The sequence below is a fragment of the Dama dama genome, chromosome X, assembly GCF_033118175.1.
Source record: "Dama dama isolate Ldn47 chromosome X, ASM3311817v1, whole genome shotgun sequence".
NCBI lineage: Eukaryota > Metazoa > Chordata > Mammalia > Artiodactyla > Cervidae > Dama > Dama dama.
In genome coordinates, this window is record NC_083714.1 from 91,443,386 (window position 1) to 91,463,224 (window position 19,839).

Genomic DNA, 19,839 nt, shown 5'->3' on the forward strand with positions numbered 1-19,839 from the left:
GAAAAACAGTCTGGCAGTGCTTCAAAAAGTTAAATATAGAATTATCATTTGAGCAATTCCACTTAGGTATATACCCAAGAGAAATGAAAACATATATCCACAGGAAAACCTGTATACCAGTGCTCATAGCAGCATTATTCATAATAACCCAAAGTGGAAACAACTCCAATGTCCATCAACAAATGAATGGATAAATAAAAACTTAATATATTCATGTGGTAGAATACTGTTTGGCAATAAAAGGAAGGAAGTACTGATACCTGCTATAACAGGAAGGAACCCAGCAAAGATGTTAATGAAAGAATCCAGTCACAAAAGCTCACATATTGTATGATTACATCTATATGAAATGTCCAGAATAGGTAAATCCATAAAGACAGATTAGTCACTGCCTGGAGGTGAGGTGGGGGGAGATAGACAATGGGAAAAAATGAGTGACTACTAATGGGTGTGGGTTTCTTTTGAGGATGATGAAATATTCCAAAATTCATTGTAGTGATGGTTGTACAACCTTGCAAATATACTAAAAAAGTCACTGAATTATACACTTTAAAAAAGTGAGTTTTATGGTATATTCATCACATGTTACTATTTTAAAGAAATGTAAACAGCTATCATATGACCCAGGTATAACACTCCTAGGTTATACCTAAACAGATATTAAAACATTTGTCCTCATAAAAAATTATACATAGATGTTCACAGAACAATATTCAAAATAGTCAAATTGGATACAACTGATGAATGGACAAACAAAATGTTGTATATCTGTATAATGGAATATGATTCAGCAATAAAAGGGAATGAAGTAATGATACACACTGTAACATGGATGATCCTTGAAAACCTTATGTTAAATGAAATAAGACAGTCACAAAAGACCAGAAATTATGTGATTCCATTTATATGGAATATAGGTTAGTGGTTGCCTAGGGCTAGAGAAGGGGGTGTGGATGGGGAGTGACTGCTAATGGGTATGAGTTTCTTTTGGGGGGTGATGAAAATGTTCTAAAATTAGATTGTGGTGATGGTTGCACAACTCTGAATATACAAAAGTCCGTTGAAATGTACAGTTTAAGTGGGTGAATTTTATGGCATGTGAATTATATCTCAATAAAGCTGTTTTAAAAAAAACCCTCAGAACTGCACACCTAAAAAAGATAAAGGAGCCACAAGAACCTTTAAAAATAGTCTTAAGAAGGATAAATCTCAAAAGTACAAACATAGTACAAAAAGGGCACTTTCAAATATATTCAGAACAAAAAGCTGAATGAGGAAGAAATAGGTCTCTACCCTGTGTCAGCAGTAGAATAATGATAAATGACAAAGAGGTAAAATTCCTCAATTACTATTTCTGTTTCTGCCTTCTCAGTTCCCAAGAGGGAACTGAAGCCTAATATGAGTAGAGAAGTAGTAAGTGAGAACTCAACTACTTTAATAAGAGTTCAAGTATCTTGGACCAGATGAATTATAGCTGAGGGAACTGTGAGTTATTTCAAACAAGAATGCTGAAGCTATGTCAATGATATTTGAGGAATCACAGAGAAGGATGTTCCAGAAGAGTGGGCAGATGTAATTTCAATTTTCAGGAAAAAAAAGGTTAAGTTAATTCCATAAATTACAGACCAGTAAGTTTGATATAAGTCTTCTAGATTATTACAGGGATGGAGTATTACAGGGATGGCTTGCAAGAACCTAGAAATGGCAGAATAAGCACTAGAAGCCAGCTTGAATTCACTTAGAAAAAGTCAATTTAGGCTAATCCTTATTTATTTTTTGCACTGTTAGTAAGCTGGTAGCCATGAGAAATATGGTAGACATAGTATATCTGGATATTAGCAAGGCATTTGACAAAATCTTTTATGACATAAAAGATAAATAAGTATAAATTGAGAAATGGGAGCTGGTTGTTAATTTTTGTTAGCTAGATTAATAATTGCTTGAAAGACCATTCCCAAAGCATGCAGATTACCAGGTCACTAGCATGCTAGAGGAAGGTTTCTAATATTAATAGCATACACCATGGGGTTCTTCTAGCCTTAGGAGCATCATCATTTACATCTAACAACTTAAATGAAGATATGGAAACCATGCTGATGAGGTTTGTAAGTGACAACATCTGGGGAAGGATAGTGAATACTTGGAATGACAGAATCAGTATACTGATTTTAATTATAAGTGGTTGGGGGTAAAACAAAACAAAAACTTGCCTGGGCCAGATGAAATCAAACCAAGGACCAGATCCAAATCTCATACCTAAATTAGGAAATTAGTGCAAGGGAAAGAAACAGTTTTCCACCATTTCTGAAATCAGCCTCAAACTTGAATTGTCAGTACTGTTAGAACATGACCTGAAATATTCCAGTCAAGACACCAAAACAATAGCAATAAGAGTATTAGAGGTTTTTATCTATGACTGTAGCCTTAATTACTCTCACCCTCTTTTAGACGATCCCCTTCAGCCTTGGTTTTCTTCTGTCTTTCTGATCCAGCAAGGTCTACGAGATGCAGCTTGGAGCGAAAGCTGCTATTCCTATGAAAATAACAGGATGTAAGCGAGAACGGCACACAACTTTGAGGGTAGGTGAGTATCAAGGCTCATCTGCCTGCTCTCATTTTCTTTCAAGTCAGTCTAAATGGACCGATTCATTACTAGTGCTCAGAGTACTGATGTTTGATTATTTGTCAAATCAAGAAGCAACCTATTATTCAAATTTAGTAGAACTAACATTAAAAATCTTAACTCTTTAAACTGTAACTTACTTGTCACTTTTCTTTCTTTGCTCTATGGAGATTGTGAAGATGGCATGAGATCGAGATGACTGGGAGTTCATAGCTGTGGAGGCCACAGTCCTACAGTTGTTGCCCTGCTCCAAACAGGAAACAGTATCCAGAGCAATGAAAACAGTCTTCTCAGTGAGTCCCACAATCTAATTCGGAGAAAGAAAAAACTCTTATAATTCAACTTCAAATATTTTATCATTTTAGGGTAGCAATGGATAAGTGCCTTCCAGGGAGCCCCAAGTGAAGGTAAGCTTTGGCCCTAAGAACAGTAAGGGCAACACAAATAGCTGTAGTATTTCTCTTTGCTACTTTCTCCTCCATGTGGCCCTATGTTCTTTCCTATATCTTGGGTCCATTTTATACTTCATTTTCACTAGGGAAAATAGCATGGTACAATTTCCACTGGATTAGGAAAACAGGGTCCTAGGTTTGGTACTGTATCTACCCAGGAGAATCTGTATAAGTTAAAATCTCTTGGAGCCTTCTGGAGATTGAACTAGATGATAATGAAGTCTGTTCTAGCCCTAATATGCTACAATTTTAGTATGCCATAACTCCCAAATCAACATCTGTGGCCCTAATTTCTAGTCCTACATTTCAAAACCAAACTCATCTTCCTTCTACCAACAGTGATTCTCTCCACTACTTCTTCATTTCTAGATCTCTATTCTCAAAACTTCAGATTTGCCTTTAATTCCTCCTCTTCCTCCATTTTTCATCTATCATCAACTCTCCATAATTCTTCTTTTGAATCCATTGTTTCCTTTTCCTTTCCATATCTACCTGTCTAAGCCAGACCCATATTACTTCACATGCCTGAAAAATAAGGCAGTTTCCCCAAATTGTCCTCCCTCATCCTAGTCTCTCCTTTTCAATCCATTCTTGTTTAGCCTTCTGAAAATCCTGCTTCCTAAAATGTCACCAAACTCCTAAGCCTCATGTGAAATAATGAGAGTACAAAGAGATTTTAAGATATTCTCCTAACCTCCCAGGAGCTAACTTAGTCAGAGATATACACATAAGATAAAAACTTGATAAAAGTAGGCACAGGAAGTATTAAGTAGCTTATATACTATTCACAGGGATAGAAACTAAGCTCTTTAGTCTGGTTTCATAATCTGGTCTTAACATAGCTCCTATTAGTTCCTAAGACATATCCTCTAATCCAGACAGACTAACCTAGTCTTACTCCCCCCATGAGTATATTTTCTGCTTTCCTGCTTTAAGCTATTCCTTACTATAAGAATGCCCTTACTTCTTTACTTACTTCTTACCATCCATCCCATCTGAACAGTACTTACAAACTTTTCCTTACCCACCACAATTTGTATCAGAAATTCACACTTCTCTGTATTGCAAATTTCCCCTCAAATAGTGTTTGGGATTTAATTCCGGCTCTAGTATAGTTTAAGCACACGGAAGATCTTAGCTGGTCAAGAGCTGGCTAAGTACCAACATTCTTTCTGGTGATAGCATGCATTTTACCCAGGTTTCTTATCCCCACCATGCAAATTGTCTTCCTGTATTCCACGCTTATCAGGCTTTCAAAATAGGTCTGATCCTTCAAGCTTTGCCTTAGTGCTTGGTTAATGACTTAACGGCTCAGAAGGAAAAAAAAATTCCAGAAGCACAGGCATCTGCCTCTCAGGCACCTGCAGCCTAAATTTCAACTTTTGGTGCAGAGAGAAGGAGAGGGAGATGGATAAGGTATTATTTTACCAAGTCTACTTGTACCAAGTCTACTAAGTCTGCACTACCCTATTCTTATCTACTCCCCTCCTCAAATTCTCCCACTCCTGAATACTCAAGCTGCTGCTCGAACCAAACTCTGCCTGTTTTCAACACTGGCTTCTGGATTTGGCCCACTCCCATATACAAAACTCCCAACCTGGCCTCAAACTTTGTTCAGCTACAGGTCCTCAGCCTACATCTATACCATGTGACAAAAGCCTCTCAAATAAGTGATCTCTTCTTCCTATGGTAAACTCAAAATTTTTATCATCTTACTTTCTAAATATCCTTACAGAGATCTAGCACAATATCTCTTACAGGGCTAACAGAATTCTCTATGACCATGTTCCATATCTGTGCTATCTAATACAGTAGCCACTAGTCACATGAGCACTTGCTATGTGGCTGGTGTGACTGAGAGACTGAATTTTAAACTATATTCAGTTGCAGTTCATTTAAGTTTAAATAGCCATTTGTGGCTGGTGACTACCATAACGGACAGCCTAGCCTCAGAACTCTGTAAATAGCCAATAAATATTTAACTGATATTAGCATTCCTTCAAGAGGTAATATGGAGAAGGAAATGGCAACCCACTCCAGTATTCTTGCCTGGAGAATCCCAGGGACAGAGGAGGCCTGGTGGGCTGCCGTCTATGGGGTTGCACAGAGTCAGACACGACTGAAGCAACTTAGCAGCAGCAGCAAGAGGTAATAAGAAGGTGGTAAAACTTCCTTCCCCACAAGAGTTCCCATCTAGGAATTCTAGATTAACAAAGGGAATTAGGACCTAATTCACACAGAACCTAAAAGACTGAGGTGCTAACGGTCATTTAAAACCACAGTGGCAAATAAAGGGAGTGTGAACAGTTAGAAGTGGCCAACATTTTAAAATAACATCAAATGAGAGACAAACACACCTTTATGCCTTCCTTAGGATCCTCCCGTATATTTATTTGAGAGGCTTTCTCACGAGATGGGCATAGAAGATCCAAGATTTCTTCATTGTAAATCTGGCATTATTGAAAACAAAGTGGTAAAAACAAGATGTCAACAGTGGTAATCAAGGAGTTGTGGGACCACAGGTGATTTTTAAAATTCTTTGACTTTCTGTATTAAAAATTTTTTTTTGCAACAAACATATTTTTTATAATTAAGAAAAGGATTTTAACCCTAAATGTAATCATTGATACTTATAAGAATAAATTCACATTTATTACTTGTAACAAAATTAAAACTGCTATCTTGAGAGTGAGCTTCTTAGGAATAGTAGACACAATGAAAAGTTACACGGGTATCTAAATTCAGTTCTTTGATGGTCATAACATCAACTTCACCGATTTTGTTAAAATGTAAGTAATAGGTCCTTATTGGAGGGTGAATGGCAATGAATATTTCAACAACAACCAGAACTTTAAGTACTGTGTCATAGTAAGCACCATGTTTGTTTGTTAAATTATATACATTTAATTATGCTCCTTAAAGATAAGACATCTTATCACTGCTATGGAATCAACCAGGTAGATTATCATAAGTTCTAAGTTCTCTAGGTATGTGTTTCTGGTATCATGAGGGCTAGATGTAATTGGTCAGTCTATTTGTATACTACTATATACTAGAATGAAAATATCCACAAAAGCAGGGACTTTTGTTTTGTTCACTGATATATCCCAAATACCTAAAACAGGGCCTGTAACACAGTAGGTACTCAATAAATATCTGTTGAATAAACACCCTATCATTACTTACACAGCTCAATACTTCACCCAGTTTTTATAAACATTCTTCATGGAGTAGCAGTATGATCACTCAAGCCTCAAAACAGTAAAGGGATATCAAATATTTTTCTAAAGACTCTACAGGGAATCAATAATAGAGGCCAAACTCAAAGTATTCCTATCTTCTTTTTATATGGGAATGCCAACTTCTCTAACAATCAGATTAAACAGACTATTCTGACAAGGAAAGAACTGGGTGAGAGCCAGATCCAACTGAGCCAGTAAGTTTTCTCTATCAATTTATTAAAATGCAATTTACTAAAAATTCAATTTATTAATTTGACTCGTACCAGGAAAAATTCAATTTGCATTTATTTTTCTACCCAAAGATAAATTTGAATTCAGAATAAAGATAAATCATTTACCTCCAAGTACGATACTTTCAGAGTAAATTCGAAGTCACTCTTTTTATCAATTTCTTTGAAGAGCAGTTGTATTACCCTAGGAATGACCCCAACTGTTGGTTCATTTTCTTGCTCTGCAGTATATGCACCTCCCATCGAATAGGTTTTTCCAGAGCCAGTCTGCCCATAGGCCAGGACGGTTGCATTGTATCCTGGCAAAACAGAAGTCACATGTGTAGTGATGACTCAAATATTTTCATCCAATCAATGCCCTCCATTTCTTTCAGTAATTACTTGTAGCAGAACTGAGACTGCTCTCTGGACACAAGGGTCTCTTGGGAATGTCAGACACAAAGAAAAATTATATGGGTGCCATGACTTTGCACTACTCCAAATAAGCAAAGAAGAAAAATATTTAACCCACATGTGTGCTTCTCTTGCTAGTTCTTAAAAGCTAGGAAGTAAAACACTTAAAAAGATATGACTGAGATAATGATAGTGACCAAGTCACTGTCTAAAGGCCATTCAGGGTTTTAGAATTCTGCTTTCTACCTGAACAATTCTAAATTATGGGAATTAAATGGAAGTCTTAGAAAATGCATGGATAGAAGGGATTCCAACATGTATTTCTTTGATTAACAAAGTCTTCATTTGAACCCTATTAACAGGTTCCTCATAGAAATGTCATCATTTAAGTATGATTCAATGTGATGTATGTCCTTTTTCTTTTTCCTTTTTGAGAGAACTTATTCATCTAAATGAAGACCTTGATGTTCTGGAAGATCTTAAGATGTTACATTGAGATTTTCACTGTAATAGATTGCTAATATCAACTGGCATGACTCTGGGGCAAGAGAATAACATTTCATAATCATCTGCAATATCACAGATATGTATATATACTAATAACTGGGGAAATCAAGTTTTAGCACTTTTTACAAAAAATTCAGGGTGCTGTTGAGCTGACTGAAAAATACTGGCTTTATCTTTGCAGCTGAGAGCAATATTAACCAAACACATATATATTGAAATCACTTTCTACTTTATATTGCCTCTAAAGACTATAATTCCCATAGTTTCCCAAGTTAAGAATATGAAAGTAAGGGACCTGGAGACACACAAACAGGGCAGCGGCAGTGACGAAGACACTGATGATGACAGCAGCAGCGTTGAACAAGGTGGTGGGGGTTACTCAGTGTGGCTGCCAGGTGAACTCTGTATGGCTTTTCAGTTTAGTTGAAATTCCCTCCATGGCCTTCTGGAGTCCCTTGTTGTGTCTCCAGAGTAAATTTAAATTACTCTACATTTCATCAATGTTGGAATGGCAAGAGAAGGGGGAAATTGATTTGGGGTGAAAAGGTATAATGAACTGTAAACTCCATAAAAATATCTCAAAAACAAAGATGAGTGAAAAGAAACCAGAGCCTTTGGATTTCGTGAAAGATTTCCAGGAATACCTGACTCAGCAGACTCATCATGTCAACATGATTTCTGGATCAGTTAGTGGGGACAAAGAAGGAGAGGCTCTTCAGGGAGCTGGAACAGATAGTGATCAAAATGGACTCAATCATCCCATCTGTTGAAGTTTCCTTGGATGAAAACTCAGGAATGTTAGTAAATGGGTTTGAAAGGACCTTTGATGGAAAGCTCAAGTGTCGATACTGCAACTATGCCAGCAAAGGCACCGCCTGGCTCACTGAACACATTTAAATCCACACAGGTGAGAAACTTCATTGATGTCACTTATGCCCATGTGCATCTGCCTATGATCATCATCTGGAAGCCCGTATGTGTTCCCATATAGGAGAAAAACCATACAAATGTGGATTGTGTTCCTTTTGCTGCAGTGATTGAAGCATCCTGTCCCATCATCAAAAGCACAAATCTAAAATGGCACTAGGTTAAAGGTACTTGGTCTTCCTTAAGCAGCAAGAGAATGTGTGGGGGTTTACAAAAGAAAATTAGCAATCTGAGCTATAGCAGAAGAGCACTAATCAACTTAAGCCCACCTTCCACAGTGGTTCAGGAGCCAGACTATCTTAATGATTTTATCCATGAAATCCCAAATATCCAGACTGACTTCTATGAAAGTATGGCAAAACCACACCAACAGGTGGCCTGCCAAGAGACCCCCAAGAACTCATGGTTGACAACCCATTAAACCAGCTCTCAACTCTAGCAGGACAGTTGTCCAGTTTGCCACTTGAAAACCAAAACCTCGCACCCCCTGATGTAGTTCCCTGCACCAAGAAGCCCTTCACTGATGCAGCAGCCCTCTACCCAGGCAGTAGTTTCTGTCGTGTCAGCAAGTATCCCTTAGAGTTCCTCTCCCACCAGCCCTGAACCTCAGCCGTCACACAGTCACAGGAACTACAGTCCAGTGGGAGGTCCAAGCAGTGAACCAAGTGCCCACACGAGTAGTCCGAGCATGGGAAACAGCCAGCCGAGCACTCCAGCTCCCACCCTGCTATATAAATCTAGAGTAAATAAATTTGAATAGGAGGCTGTCATTTTTATATTGTGTAATAACTAGCTTACTCTGAGGACAGCTTGGTCACACAATAAAATATATTGTTACTAACTCTTGCTTTCTGTGTACTTTGCATAATTTTTAAAATTTGATTCAAATCTTGAAAGTGTTACTAACTGTCTTCTTAAAGCAAACATTGTAACTATTAAGTATTAACTAAAAAGCACTTCTACACTTACAGTAAGTAAAAGGGACATATTGGTGGTATGTGTCCACAAAAACCCCAAAGTGCCAAGTTAATGTATCTTCTGCCCTCTCTTCCAAATGCTACAAAGCCATTAGAATGAGTTCTTGTGGTTTAATATCTAAACTAATCTTCACTGCACTGTTGAAAGAGCAGCATCAAGGAGTTTCTCCACATAACTCTCCTTGTCAATCTGAGGCTTGTGAATCTAAAGTCTGCAGTCTGTTCTGCTGTTGCTTTTAGCACTTACAGCTCAGATTAGTTTTAGAGCAGTCACTTCCAAATGTGTAACTTGGCCCTTGTATGTATATATTGTCAGAAACAGGATGCTGTCATTTTGACACTTTTGTGGCTATTTTTTTTCTACTTATTCTTCATATAAAAGCAACACCACAAAACAGAAAATGAAAGCTTTCATTAAACAAAAAGGAGGACCTCTCATGCTAGAACCAGTTTATTAACTGTATATTCTGGGCCAAGTAGTGACCAACACATTTTTTTTTTCTGACAAGGAAGAAAGAAAGAGCAATGTTTGAAAGAGCAATTTAGTTCAGATTTTTTTTTTCAGAACTATAAACTAGAATGTATAATTTTAAAATTCCTATGAATTAAAGTTGGAATACAGTTGTATTCCAAAGGTATCAATTCTTGAAAGCTAGTTAATTCTAAATGCACTATATTTTTGAAGCAAATCTACATTAGAATCTTTTTTGGTATTGTATTTTTTAAAATATTTAAGGTTTAATTTAAATTTTTTGTGAGTTAAATTCTATATTGGAAAGATGTTGGTATCTTCCATTAAGTATTAAATGTTTCTCCCATTTTATTTTTAATCAAATGTTTTATAGAAATGAGTTGAGAAAAGCTTAACATGGACTATTAATAATATTTCACTGTTAACAGGCAATGTTCTGAAACTAAATTTATTTTTGTTCAGTGAATATAACTAGATTTTAAAGCTGGTAGATAATTTATCTCCACTAATATTTTTTTAAGAAACTGTAAAGGGATTAACAGGGAATAATTTTATTTCAGATTTTTATTAATATAGTATGTAGCTACAACTTCTTGAAACTCAAGTAAAGGATATACTTTTACTTTGAAAAAATTTCACTAGCTATTTTCCAGTGCCATTTCATTTTAGAAATAGGTGTTTGCCATTCATCTGCAGAACTGTTTGACAAAGGGAATATTAACTAAAAAAAAAAAAGTCCAGAGATAAACTTCATTTAAGTTCTACAAAAATGGATGTATTATTATTTTTTTAATTCTCTACTAGGGACTTTTCATTAAGTAGTCTTAGAGGATATATGATTTCTAGAACTTAGTTTTGTTAATATGTACTTTGATGTAAAGAACGTATTTTGTATGTAAAACATAAAACTTGAGTATGGTTGCAAAACACACTACATTGTTTAGGGATTCCAGAAATCAGTTTAATGCTGGAATAACTATTTAGTATGTAATTCATATTGTGAATGAAGCCTTGCTTTTGTGATATATGAACAAAAAAAAATCACACTTTCAAAAAAAGAAACAGAATATAACAGTAGAACTTTAACATTCTTATGAAGTTGTGACGGTACATTCTGTGAAAGATAACAGAATAATACAGGGTCTGGATGCCATATTTTTCTTTAGGAATGGCTAAAGGAAAGGAGGGTTGGTTAATTAGAAGAAAATTAGAATAAAATAATGGTCCTCCAAATATATAGATAGGAAAAAGTTTAACTTTATAGTGGAGATGTCTGGCAGATATCACCTTAATCAAATGATCATAAAGAACATCAGTAGTAATGGAACAAATCAAAATTGTGTGCTGTCCCATAGGATTCAATGAGAAGAATACAGCACCACTTCTGCGATATTCCTGCTAAAGATATACAATCTGAATCTAATCATAAACAAACAGTATTTACAAACTTGGCTTGTGATTTTCAAAACTGTCATGATCATGAAAGTCAAAAGACTAAATGAGTTTTATAATAAAGAAGACAGTACAACTAAATACACCATATGACTTTGGACTAGATCCTTTTGCTATATAGGACATTATTGGGACAACTGGTGAAACTTGAATGAGGTCTGAGTACCAGATGGTAGTGATGTAACAATTCTAATTTCATGATTTTGATGGTCGTATTGTAGTTACATAGGAGAAAGCTCCTGTTTGTAGCAAATACACACTAAAGTATTCAGGGGACCATCAGGTCAACAACTCATGTCAAAGGGTTCAGGAAAAAAAAGTACTTTACGCTGTTCCTGCAACATTTGTTTGAAATTAAGTTTGAAATTACTGCTTTACTATTTTAAAAATCTGAAACAAAGTGTTCAATGTGTCTTAAGCCATGACATCATTTTAAAAAGTGAAAAAAAAATGTGAGTAGCTGTTGCCTGGAAGAAGGCTTCTGTTTGTCTAGAGGGATGAACTAATGTCACTGGGTAGAAATTACTGGGAAGCAAATTTCATCTCAATATAATCTAACACAATTAGAGTAGTCCAAAAACCAATCTGTGATATTTCTGTCAAAGAAAAAAATTTTAACCAGACGCTGGAAGTTCACTTAACAGAGATATTGCTAGAAAGCACTTTACTTTGGATGGAAAGAAAAATAGACTAGATGATGTATAAATATCCCTTTGAACTTTAAAGGACTAGTATGCCGTGGTTCTACTTCTTTTAAATCCTTTGAATCTTGAATAACCACTGTATTAGACTAACAATTAGACACCCCTCTGGCACTGCTCCCTTCTTCAGAACTTTGCCGTAGTCTTAAATAACACTAAAGCACTGGCTTCTTTCTGTAATCAAGATTATTAACTGGCCAGTGTATTCAGGGGCTTTAGGAAATCTCAAAGGTTTTAACAATTAAAATACCTTTGTCTAAAAAAATGAAGCAAAAAGTTTAATATTTCTTATGTGTTTAAAAGTGTGTACGTAGTCGTCTACTTTCACTCCTACCCCTGGACTTTGAACTCTTTCAGGGCCCAGAAGCTGTATTATTTACCTCTGAATTCCTCAAGAGGTTTTGCAGTGCCTGGGCCTCAACTAGTCCCTCATTGGCACCCATCAAAGAACTTAAAATCTAACGAGGTTTCAGAGCAAACAATCAAAAACATATACAAGCCAACGACGAGCGGAACCATAGAAAGCAAACATAGCATAAAGGTACTTTCATTGGGTTAGTTCTTAGGTTGTGGGCTTTTTGAAGACAGGACTCATGTTTCATCCATTCCTGTATTGGCAGTACCCAATCACAGTGCCTGACACATAGTGTATGTTCAAGAACCGTTTGAACAATCAACCAGTCTCACCTTTAAATACGCCTTTTATGAGTGGTGCTACTGCTGTATTGAAGACTTCCTCCTGTTCAGTAGAGGGGTCAAACACAAAATCGTAGGTAAAGGATTTGTCAGTACCAACCACCACCTAGAGAAGGCAAGCGACAAGGAGTAAGTAAAAAAACGAAAGGCTAGACCATGCCCCTCACTGCTATTTGGCACCAGCTGTTCAGAGGGAGGCCCAGGACTCCACTACGCACCTGAGGTTCCCCGGGTACGAAGGAAAGGCACATTTGGCAGCCCTCATCAATCTCTTTGGGGACCAAAGGGCGACATCGCAGTGCCACTCTTACAGGAATGCCCTTCACCTCTTCCTTCATGATCCTACTTCCGCACCGTCTCTGCTGAGGGTAAAAAAAAGAAAAAGATGCTCTTTGATAAACCTTGGTAGGTCGGCAGGAGTGGGAGAGCGTCCTCCTTCAGCTCTGGCCCTCCTTGGAGGGTGTGGTGGGTTAGGGAAGTCAGCGGTAGCCTACGGCGGCAGCCTTTCCCTCCCAGCGGGATCGCTGCGTCGGGAAAGTCACTGTCTCTCGGACTTGGCCACGACAGGACTGCCCATCACCCTGACCCTCTGAAAACAGCGAAGTGGCCTCTGAAATGGAAAGCAAAAGCCCAGCGGAGACGACGACAAAGAACCAAAGCACCAGGGTCCCGGGAAGGGCAGATCCTGAGCTAAGGTGCCCCCTTAACTCACCAAACTAAACGTCCCTTACCAGGTCTCCCGCCGCCCTGTCCCAACCAGAGCTTTAACCGCCAAGTTTCAAATCACTCCCGGAGGCGCCAGCCAATCGGAGCGTAGACAGCCTGAAGGCGGAGCACGCACGCGGCGCGCGCAGGAAGACGCATGGGAGGGGGACTTGCGCGTCGCGCCCTGACCCCGCCTCTTTCCGACTCAGCCTAACATCCGCTTCCGGTTCCCAGGCTGACTTGGCGGTGAGCTGAGACTCGGCGCCTGAGGCCTGCGGGTTGGAGAGGTAGTAAGACAACTTTTACAGTGCTGTGGGCACAGGACTCAGGCACAATGCGGGAAAGAGATCTGGAAGGCGGCTGGTGGTGAAGGAGAGGCCAATCTGCAGACCTCCACCATTACTGATCACATTAGGGAATGTGGGCGGTGCCTTGCTCCGAGTTTCTATGGATAGTTGGAATCAGTATTCCGTTGAATTTCGAAAGTAGTCAGATAGTTTTAGATTCGATCCCGATTTCTTCCTCTCTAGAATGAGGACGGTAACATATGTTTCACAAGATTGTTGTGAGAAAGCAGATTGTTTCTATAGTGTATCTATAGACAGGTTGTTGGCATCCAAATATTCAGCCAAGTTGATAGTTTTCTTCCTTCTCTCCCAAAATCTATCACCTACCTAGAAGTGGGCTGGGCGTATAGACTGACAGTCTTGGAATGGGTTGGGATTGTTTTCTGAAACTTGCTGGGCTGTTTTCCCTTTTAAACCATTTTCATCCGCTTTGATTCATGCTTCCATTCCAGGTCCTTGCTGGAGATGGACAGCCGGATTCCTTATGATGACTACCCGGTGGTTTTCCTGCCTGCCTATGAGAATCCCCCAGCATGGATTCCTCCTCATGAGGTGGGAACCATCTGTACAAGGAATTTTTTTTCCCATAGGCACAGGATGATATATGAAAGGTAGGATGGCAGTTAGAAAGCTCAAGGGAGAGTGAATCTTAGCTAGAAGTTGGATTCTGAGCAACTGGGCCCCTTGGGAGCTTCTTGTGGAATCTTCCTACCAGAGTCCATTACACCAGAGAATTCTGGAAATTCAGAGCCCTAATTTTCATTCTGTTGAGGTAAAGAAGTGAGGGGCTCCTGGGCCGCTAGCATTTCCCCATTGCTATCTATCTACCTGTTTGGACAGTGTTATCTGTTTTACTTAAACTAAGTCCATGATTTCACCTTCTCCTGGCTTCAGGGTGATGTGTTTGTGTTCTGGATGAAAGTAGTAAGCCTGATAATAAGATTTCTGGGGTTGCTATGTCTTGCAGAGGGTATACCATCCAGACTACAACAATGAGTTGACCCAGTTTCTGCCCCGCATCGTTACACTGAAGAAGCCCCCCGGAGCTCAGGTGAGCTTATGGAACAATTGCCTCTTATTTCAGGCTAGGTTTGTCCATACCAGGCCCAGAAGCTGGCCATGGTTGGGGGAGATGAACTGGGAAGCAGATAAGAAGGTGAAGAAACTTCCTTTTATGAGCAGAAAAGCTGAGATGCCACTTCCACAACTTCTGACTGCTCTCTGAGGGGCATAAGGCAAGCTATCATACATTGATGCTACTAGATATTCCTGTGTTTGTGGTCTGTATTGAGCCCCCTTTTGTGCTCTTGTCTTACAGTTGGGGTTTAACATCCGAGGAGGAAAGGCCTCCCAGCTGGGCATCTTTATCTCCAAGGTGCGTCTGCCTGGTAGGCAATATGGATAGCTACTTCCCTTTGTTATCGGATTGCTGAACCCTGATGTCCCAAGGCTGGGGAGAAGGATGATTCAGTAGACTTATAGAATGGGCATAGTGAGACTGTCCTTGCCCACTTACAACTTCCTACCTTGCAAGCCACCTGTTTCCCCACATCATCTCTCTCTGTCACACACACAACCAGTATAGTACCTTACATTTGAACAGCACTTAATTTCACTTACATTGTTTGAAATTATCCTACCTTGATCATATATATTCTCTCCTTACCAACAGGTGATTCCTGACTCTGATGCACATCGAGCAGGACTTCAGGAAGGGGACCAAGTCCTAGCTGTGAATGATGTGGATTTCCAAGATATTGAGCACAGCAAGGTGAGCACAGCACCTGGGCTGTGGTGAGGCTAGAAGCCATCCCAGGTAGGATGCAGCAGATAAGATTAGCCTAATGCGTAACTTGATAAGAAAGAATTTCACCTTGATAAGAGGAAGGCAGCTATTGGTGACCCAGAAGGTTGGAGTGGCAAACTACTTTCCTCTTGTTACGATTCTGTCCTGGGTTGTATCTCTTCACTTGTACAAGCTGCCATGTTCCTTCCAGGCTGTTGAGATCCTGAAGACAGCTCGAGAAATCAGCATGAGGGTCCGTTTCTTTCCCTACAGTAAGTGCCTCTCTCTTTTTTGCTTACCTGGTAGGACCCTCAGTGGGAACTCTTTAAATACTGATTACTAGAGGCCCCACAAGTTGGCGATGGGGAGTTGGGAGCTCAGGCCAGAAAATAACCTGTGCTTTTCTTCCTTTTCTTTCTTGTTTTCCCCAAGATTATCATCGCCAGAAAGAGAGGACTGTGCACTAGAGAGTTGCAACCCACAGCCCTCTACATGGGATCTCCTAGGACAAGCTAGCTAGGTCTCAGGGAAACCACTTGGGAAACTACTCTCAGCCTCACCCTGGGAGAGTGGAGTCGGGAGGATGGGGAGACAACGAGACCCTGCACTGAGCCAGCCAGCCAACTGCATTTTCTCAACTGTCCTGTGCTTTGAGTTCCCTAGGTTTCTATGTGGGCTTCATACCCTGGAAGGAGAAGGATGGTGATGTCTAGGTATCTCTTAGCCTGTGGAGAACCCTGCTAGAGAAGGCAGCTGACATTTATTGAATACCATGTGCTAGGCAATTCCACAAATGTCATGTCATTTTCATTAGCATATACAAATCAGTAGAAAAAAGGATCTTGGGGGCCTCCCCGCTAATCTGCCTGACCATCTCATCCCATCCTTATACTATATACCCATACACTTTGGAGACTGCAGCAGAACCCTGTTTTCCTCCCTTCCCTCATTCTATTTTCTCCCTGCAAAAGAGTAAAACACAATGCTGAGGACATGTTGGTGTGACTTTTGAATGATACTGGTTGGGTGGTAAATGCTTTTGAGATAAAAATAAAAGCTCTTCCAAAGAGAGGAACCACTAGAAGCAACAGAGGAACACTATATGTGCTTCACAATTATCCCTTTCTGGCCAGAACGTTAGGGAGACCCAGGAAGCTTATCTGCAGTATGACTGAGGAATGGGTATAGAATGAGGGGTACTGGAGGAAACAGTGTCCCTTCCCCCATGAACTATGGCCACTTCTGTTCAGGGACCAGTATTAATATAGTCTGTCTTCTCTTTTCCCAGATTCTTTCATCTGGAACATAAACTAAGGGAGAGGCTTAGATGCATTTCTTTTCAGGGATAGTAGTAAGCAATCGGTTCCCAATTTCCACCTGGTCGGTTGAGTAGTACTGACTGCTTGCTGATTTCCCCCTTGTCTTCACCCCAACCCCCAAATAGCCTTCTGCCATGTTCTTAGCAATCCATTGTTAGATATTCCAGGCCACATGTAATGCCATTGACATGTTCACAATACCCATTAAGAATAGAAAGTTATCTAATGAGGTATGGGGTGAAGTTGTACCCCATAATGAAAGTCCCAAATTTTCCTTGAAGAATCCTGGGAAACTTCAATATATATTTTGAGGCCCTTCCCCCTGAAGAGTGATGCTCTTGGTTTGAGATGTAGCCTAAATGATTTTTTAAAAATATATTTATTTTTTATTTTTTGTACTTAAAGATCTTTTTATTCAAAGTCGCAGTACAATTGTGTACATCAACTATACCTCAGTTTTTAAAAATCACAATTAGAAGGCTGCACCTCTGCACTTTTCAGCACCACTTCTACTCATGTTGCCACAGTTAACTCACTTTGCCACTCTACTCTCCCCAAATGTTGCACAAACCAACCAATTTACTGACTCTGCCAAGCACTAATCAACCAGGGTTTCCATGCCACTTCTTTTTAATGAATTTGAGTAAGTCTTCAAATACGGGAAACTGTTCTAAATAGTAGTAACATATCTCTGTGAGGAAGTTCTGGTTCTTCCTATAAGTATCCCCCGCCCCCCGGCAACCCCAGCTCTACTATGGTACCTCTTCTAGAGGCTCAGTGCTATTGTCAGGTAGCAACATCCTGGTGAGCAGATCTGGAGGTACAGTCAATCTAGCTGTCTCTGTGTTTCCTGGAAAGTGAAAGTGTTAGTAGTGTCTGACTCTTTGTGACCCCATGGATTGTAGCCCACCAGGCTCTTCTGTCCATGGAATTAATTCTCCAGGCAAGAATCCTGGAGTGGGTTGCTGTTCCCTTCTCCAGGGAAATCTTCCTAACCCAGAAATGGAACCTGGGTCTCCACTGCAGGTGGAGTCTTCACCATCTGAGCCACCAGCGAAATCCTCCCCCAGCCCCACATAGAATATATGTTCCTATTTGCTCTGCTGCCCCCCAATGGCCATCTGAGTAAGAAACTAGGGGCTGAGATGCACAAAGGCATATTGGCTGAGTCTACTGAATGTTGAGGTTCAAGACTCTCCCTGTGGGTAAAAGGTTTTGAAACAACTCATCTAAGAAGTGTAGTGAACAGAGTAAAAAGTCCCAGCCAGGTGCCACGGGCCTAAGAGGCAAAAATCCTCTTGCCCTAAATTGGTTCTTACTTTGAGGTACTTAGAATGGTTCTGTGTTGGGACACCACCGTGGTGCAACTGCATTGTGGAGGTGTAGGTATGGTGTGGAGAAGGTGCAAACAATAAGAGACTGAGGTGAAAGGACCTGTCATATATCGAAGGTGTAGATAAGAAAACAATGGAGAAGGAACTGTGTTGGTCTTTGAGATATTCTAGCTGCTGTAGAATTGCATCCCCTGCAGATGTCGTTTATCAGTAAGACATCCCACATGGTCAGGTGGGATTGATTCCTGGACTCTGCAAGAACTTTCCACCTTGTAACTGTGAGAAGTGGTCAAGGAAAAAAGATAGCATTTTCAGGGGTTCTGTTTTACTCCTAAGCCTAGGAATTGAATAAGAGCTTCGTAAGTGGCCAAGTATTTAAACCGTAAACGTGAGGTGGGGGAGGACTGGAACTGGGAAGCCCAAATCCAGCAAATTGATCAAATTAGGCAGACAGATAGCCTAAGCTGTCACCTGGAACAATGGTTTTTGATGCCTGACTTATTGGAGGGTCCCAGTTGGATTTCACCACCAAAGTGTGTGTTAAAGAAGGAAGGTAGTAGAGTGAAGTGGCTGGAGTCAAATCTCAACTCTCAGGGGCATCTTCTGGGAGACACAGAAAAGAACTTTTTATCTTCTCATCCCTTTCACCTAAAAGCAAAACAGGCAGCTGCTTTGGGCTGAAGTTAGTCCCATTTCCCCTTCAGTATGTCAGGCAGAAAAATTGGCCTGGCCATCAACCCAGCAAAGGAAGTTTGCCTACTCTGCTTGTACCCTCCCTACCTCAGCAAGACTGGGAGAAAGGATCCTCTCCTCTTCCTTCAGCAGAGAGGAATTAACCTCTGGAAAGAAGGGCAGAAGCCATGGCTTGGAATAGCTCTGTGTGTATGTGTGTGTGTGTTTCTGTGTGAAATAAAAAACAACGGTCAGGTTCAGGGACATGATTCGAGGCCTTTGCACTGCATAGTAGGGAGATGAACCTAACCCCCACCCCACAATAGGATAAGCCAAGGTTATCTGAAAGAGTAAGCCATGGTGAATAACTAGGGACAAATGCAATGGAGAGATTATAAAGAAACATGAGTTATATTTTTTGCATTGCAACTGGTTTTGGCACTGGGCTCAATAATTCTGCCTCCTCTGTAGAGACTTCTCTGGATAAATGAGAAATGAAGGAAGTGATCAGATAGTGGTAAGACCCCCTTCTGACCCAGAGTTACTGGATAGGGATAGTCCTTTCTGAGGCATAATGATGCTTCCCTAGGACCAAGAAGCCTCAAAGCTCTAATCCCCAACACAGGTAAATCTCTCAAGTAAATAGAGTAAAGTATTAAAAAGCAGAGACATTACTTTGCCAACAAAGGTCCGTCTAGTCAAAGCTATGGTTTTTCTGGTAGTCATGTATAGATGTGAGAGTTGGACTATAAAGAAAGCTGAGCGCTGAAGAATTGATACTTTTGAACTTTGGTGTTGGAGAAGACTCTTGAGAGTCCCTCGGACTGCAAGGAGATCCAACTAGTCAATCCTAAAGGAAATCAGTCCTGAATACTCATTGGAAGGACTGATGCTAAAGCTGAAACTCCAATACTTTGGCCACCTGATGTGAAGAACTGACTCGTTGGAAAAGACCCTGACGCTGGGAAAGATTGAAGGCAGGAGGAGAAGGGGTCGACACAGGA

At 40.0% G+C, this 19,839-nt stretch overlaps 3 protein-coding genes and 1 pseudogene across 7 annotated transcripts in view; 3 read left to right on the forward strand and 1 right to left on the reverse strand.

The window, feature by feature from the left end:
* The window catches only part of KIF4A (kinesin family member 4A), a 128,322-nt gene extending 114,836 nt beyond the window's left edge, over nucleotides 1–13,486 (reverse strand). The window contains exons 1-7 of one of the 4 annotated variants that reach the window (XM_061136499.1): nucleotides 13,404–13,486; nucleotides 12,891–13,034; nucleotides 12,664–12,778; nucleotides 6,656–6,846; nucleotides 5,433–5,525; nucleotides 2,764–2,930; nucleotides 2,439–2,533 (exon numbers count right to left, since the gene is read on the reverse strand). In XM_061136499.1, coding sequence (XP_060992482.1) covers nucleotides 2,439–2,533; nucleotides 2,764–2,930; nucleotides 5,433–5,525; nucleotides 6,656–6,846; nucleotides 12,664–12,778; nucleotides 12,891–13,010 — 781 coding nt within the window. In that variant the 5' untranslated portion in view covers nucleotides 13,011–13,034; nucleotides 13,404–13,486. Of the gene's footprint in view, nucleotides 1–2,438; nucleotides 2,534–2,763; nucleotides 2,931–5,432; nucleotides 5,526–6,655; nucleotides 6,847–12,663; nucleotides 12,779–12,890; nucleotides 13,035–13,384 lie in introns of those variants that run through there. The other 3 variants (XM_061136500.1, XM_061136502.1, XM_061136501.1) reach the window with 3 other exon arrangements.
* On the forward strand, nucleotides 7,887–9,134 carry LOC133052116 (zinc finger protein Pegasus-like; annotated as a pseudogene).
* Nucleotides 13,487–13,580: 94 nt separating the features above from the next.
* Nucleotides 13,581–16,504, forward strand: PDZD11 (PDZ domain containing 11). The gene is made up of 7 exons (XM_061136508.1): nucleotides 13,581–13,664; nucleotides 14,177–14,276; nucleotides 14,692–14,775; nucleotides 15,043–15,099; nucleotides 15,397–15,495; nucleotides 15,722–15,782; nucleotides 15,943–16,504. Exons 2-7 carry the CDS (start codon nucleotides 14,190–14,192, stop codon nucleotides 15,975–15,977), a joined length of 423 nt encoding a protein of 140 aa, XP_060992491.1. The 5' UTR covers nucleotides 13,581–13,664; nucleotides 14,177–14,189; the 3' UTR covers nucleotides 15,978–16,504.
* P2RY4 (pyrimidinergic receptor P2Y4) overlaps nucleotides 15,420–19,839 on the forward strand; it is a 36,241-nt gene continuing 31,821 nt past the window's right edge. Inside the window, exons 1-2 of one of the 2 annotated variants that reach the window (XM_061136505.1) lie at nucleotides 15,420–15,495; nucleotides 15,722–15,782. The gene's annotated coding sequence lies outside the window, so the exon portion shown is untranslated. Of the gene's footprint in view, nucleotides 15,496–15,719; nucleotides 15,783–19,839 lie in introns of those variants that run through there. The other variant, XM_061136506.1, reaches the window with a different exon arrangement.

Bases quoted from the DNA above. Each gene is read 5' to 3' on its own strand.
- PDZD11 (XM_061136508.1), top strand. From the start codon at position 14,190: ATGGACAGCCGGATTCCTTATGATGACTACCCGGTGGTTTTCCTGCCT. The intron at 14,776-15,042 runs GTGAGCTTATGG...CTTGTCTTACAG, and splicing joins AGAAGCCCCCCGGAGCTCAG to TTGGGGTTTAACATCCGAGG. The intron at 15,100-15,396 runs GTGCGTCTGCCT...CCTTACCAACAG, and splicing joins TGGGCATCTTTATCTCCAAG to GTGATTCCTGACTCTGATGC.